Genomic DNA, 3,607 nt, shown 5'->3' with positions numbered 1-3,607 from the left:
TCTACAAAAAACGGTAATTTAAATTTTTTTTAAAACCCAAGTGATTTTTTAACTAAAAAACAAGCTAAATGATTTTTAAAAAAATTTGGCAAGAGAAAAGGGAATATTTGCGCCATTTGTGAAAAGGCAGGAGTATATATGCACCATTTTTTTATCGAGTGATACATATGCTCTAAATCGCAAAGTTGAGGGGTATATTTGTGCCTTTTCCCAAATTTTTATACATATAGTCAGTTTGGTCGGTCTTGTTTCAGCTTTGTATGGTTAATGTCAGTCTTTTAGGTTTAACACCAAACTGCACCAAATTAACCGTATGTCAGTTTTTTAAGTGGGTTTGATTCAATCTTTCAACTCAGTTTGGTTTTCTGTTTATCTTGAAAACCCCTAAATTGAAATAGAAATCCAGTGGAATGAACTCTGTGCACTGTAGCACACTTCTGTTGGGCTAGACCGAGAATAGCATCAGGGCATTAGTACTGTCTCAAATGAAACATTCATCATAAAAAAGAAGGGTCGAGTGTAGGATTATTCACTGTTAACAGCAATGCTAGCAAAGATGAAGAGGAATAGCAAACAGCAACAGAGAGGAAGCAAGAGAGCAGTAGAGGTAGAAAATAAAGAAAGAGAAAAAGAAGAACAAAGAGAGTCACCACTTCACAAGAGTTAAAGACTCAAAAGCTTTTTATCTATATTTCGTTCAATAAAGCTATGCACAACTCAAAACGTGGTGAAGGGAAAATCAAGCATCTTGGAGACTAACCAAGTTTTGTAGGATACATGAATCAATAATAAACGACTTGTAGTAATCGAGAATAAAGATTGACCACAACTTTATCTCAATACAACCCATGGCCAACAGCTATTAAAATGATGCAGACTCTCAGGTCATAAGAAAACAACTACTACATGCACATACAAATATTATTCAATTTCACTTCGGGTAATGTAAATAACAGCAAAAAGAAAGATCAGCATACCACATCACATAAAGGTTCCAGCCCCAAACTCTCCTCAGTTATTTGTCTGTGCTTCTTATTCACTTTTCCAATCTTTTTCATATCCGCATAAGCTGTCCTCACATCTGCAAAGGCCTGAAAGTGCATAAAAAAGGCAAAACAAATTTAAAAGTTGTCAAAGTAAATGCTACATAAAAGGATTAATGAGCTTATCGAAACCATGTTATACCCGCGTACCACCTCTCCATCCACATTTAGCTCGAAAGCATGTCCATGTAGCTGCATGCCTATATATCACTCACATGCTTTAGCAATATATTGCTAGAGAGGAAAGAAAGTATACCTCAAAAACGAGGTGCAAAGTAAGAAGTTAGGTACCCATCCTGAGTAATAAAGAGAGATAAGCTCTTTTCATTTGAGTCCCCACCTTTGCACTACAAAACAAAAACATTGCACCAAATGTCAATATAGGACATTCTAAGCGCCTTCTAGATGCAATAATACTAAACAATTTGTAAAAGTTTAAACTCATATAACCATAGTACCACGTTTAATTTATTTCTCAGCCCTGATCAAAAATGAATCAAAATTTTCTAAGAAAAAATTCAACTACCAGAAGGAGCATCTGTAACTATGATTTTTTTGAAACTGAAAATTTATTTTTTTTTTGAAACTGGCATCTGTAACTATGATTACTTTCTTTTCTTCTATTTCGTAGTTCGTACAGTAAGTGTTTTTCCTTTTTTTCCTTTTTTAACTTCATTTCTTTTATCATTCTACTTAAGAATGCAATAGCTCCATTCACTTTTAATCATTGAAAGGGTTGTAAGCATTTATAATTTACAATTTTACATCCAACCATTCACCTCCCTAACTCTATTTCAGTTCCAAATCAAATCAGGAAAAATTTGTCACTCCAACAAGGTGATCATGCATGCATTGAAATCTCAATTTTTTCTGCAAAGTCAACCTGCTGTAAGAAATTCAAGTCATCATAGCTTGAATTACAATCAACAACATAGTCATAGAAAATATAGTTTTAAAGGTGCAGTTTCCGATATGAAGACTAAGTTTATTTAACACTTCATCTTCTTGTCTGGATATATCTAACAGGTTTTTGGTTAGATCCTACAATGATATCAGATACCGTAGAGTTTCCCTGATTAATTCTATGAAACTCTACAATTAAAGTGAATAACGCGATTTGGCTTTACTTAAACAAAAGATGAGTAAAATTAACTAATGATGTGTATAATCATTATAAACTTGCATAAATTGGACCCCAAATTGATCCTTGTTCATCTTCTTTTTTCATTTCTAAACGATATGTTGACTCGGCAATTTCTTAATGTTCTTATTTACCATAAGAGTGCGACGATATAAATTAATATGATTTCAATATTTTGTCATCCCAGAAGACCAGGGCAAGACAAATTCTAGTAGGTCAATTTTCCAACTCAGTTCCCTGATCAAAGTAACATTCTCTTACTTTATTTCTAGTTAAACAATAAAGACACATACAAAATGTTGTTTAAAAAATGGCTAGCAAAAGAGCTCTTAGGAACTCACTCACCATTGGACAAAGCAAACCGGAGTATTGGCCTGGTCCACAAGAACCAATATCTATTCCAATCTGGCTCAATTTCTGCTTCAGTGCCATCACGTGTTCTGACTCCGCAATTTCCTCCGTTGGGTCTTCCACCATTACTCCAGAAACTGAAATTATTTAAAAAATAATTTACAATAACAAACAAGGCTTTGTGTTTGTTTAAGTTTATACAGGAAGCTTTTTGCAAAAAAAAAAAAAAATATATATATATATATATATATAAAAGTAAGTTTTTTTGAAGTGGTTGTATGGAAAAGGGTTTCGTGTTCCAGCAATGCAGAAACAAACTACAAATATCCAAACACATTTCTTTCTCCACAAACTTGTTTTAACATTAGGTGTTCTTTTATTTCAAACTGTTGTGCAAATGGCTCCTAAATAACAGATTCTATAACATTGCAAAGTTAATAAAAGCATACTTGCCTGTATGAGAGATTTACAAATTAATCCCTCCACAAAAAAATAGAATAAAATTGGAAAAAACGTACCTGGTGGAGGAATTCGTTGGGGCCTGTATGAGAGGCCTCTATTTGTAGATATATTGGGTTTTGAAGCAAATGTCGAAAATAGGAGTCTTTGGGTTTGAAAAATAACTGGAATTGTCTTGTGTATTGTTGGCAAAGTATTGGAAGGCCTATGGAGAAAATATTTGGAGCCCATCACTATGTTGTTAGAGTTATTTACTACTATTCTCCGATAAGGTAGAAGAAGAATCATCCTCACTAATTTTCACTAGTATAATAATTTGCAGTCATGGTGTCCCTTGCAAAGGCCAAGCTAGGGGTTAAGGAAAGGGTTTCTATAGTTTGTGAATTACCAGGACAATATTATCTTATTGGTACTTTATGTATAGGGGATAGACTATTTTGGTCCTTGATGTATGCCTGTTGATAAAAGCAGTCCCTTGATATAAGCGGAAAGTGGACATGTTTAGTCCGTACCCCTAAAACTAACGGCAAGTCTCAAAACATCAGTTAAAGTTAACGATAATGTTATAGCGGAGATTTCAGGTGCAAAATCTGTTTCTTGTCCCACAAAACAT

At 33.8% G+C, this 3,607-nt stretch overlaps 1 protein-coding gene across 1 annotated transcript in view; it reads right to left on the bottom strand.

Annotated features, from left to right (window-relative positions):
* The window catches only part of LOC132056786 (twinkle homolog protein, chloroplastic/mitochondrial), a 32,331-nt gene extending 28,955 nt beyond the window's left edge, over positions 1-3,376 (bottom strand). The window contains 6 exon segments of the mRNA XM_059449135.1: positions 431-445; positions 917-1,091; positions 1,186-1,243; positions 1,335-1,390; positions 2,530-2,672; positions 3,054-3,376. Of these exon segments, the coding sequence (XP_059305118.1) occupies positions 431-445; positions 917-1,091; positions 1,186-1,243; positions 1,335-1,390; positions 2,530-2,672; positions 3,054-3,282 (676 nt within the window). The 5' untranslated portion in view covers positions 3,283-3,376.
* Between the last annotated feature and the right edge of the window lie 231 nt (positions 3,377-3,607).

The sequence above is a fragment of the Lycium ferocissimum genome, chromosome 5 (genome assembly GCF_029784015.1).
Source record: "Lycium ferocissimum isolate CSIRO_LF1 chromosome 5, AGI_CSIRO_Lferr_CH_V1, whole genome shotgun sequence".
Lineage (NCBI taxonomy): Eukaryota > Viridiplantae > Streptophyta > Magnoliopsida > Solanales > Solanaceae > Lycium > Lycium ferocissimum.
This window is presented reverse-complemented; position numbering and strand designations above follow the sequence as displayed.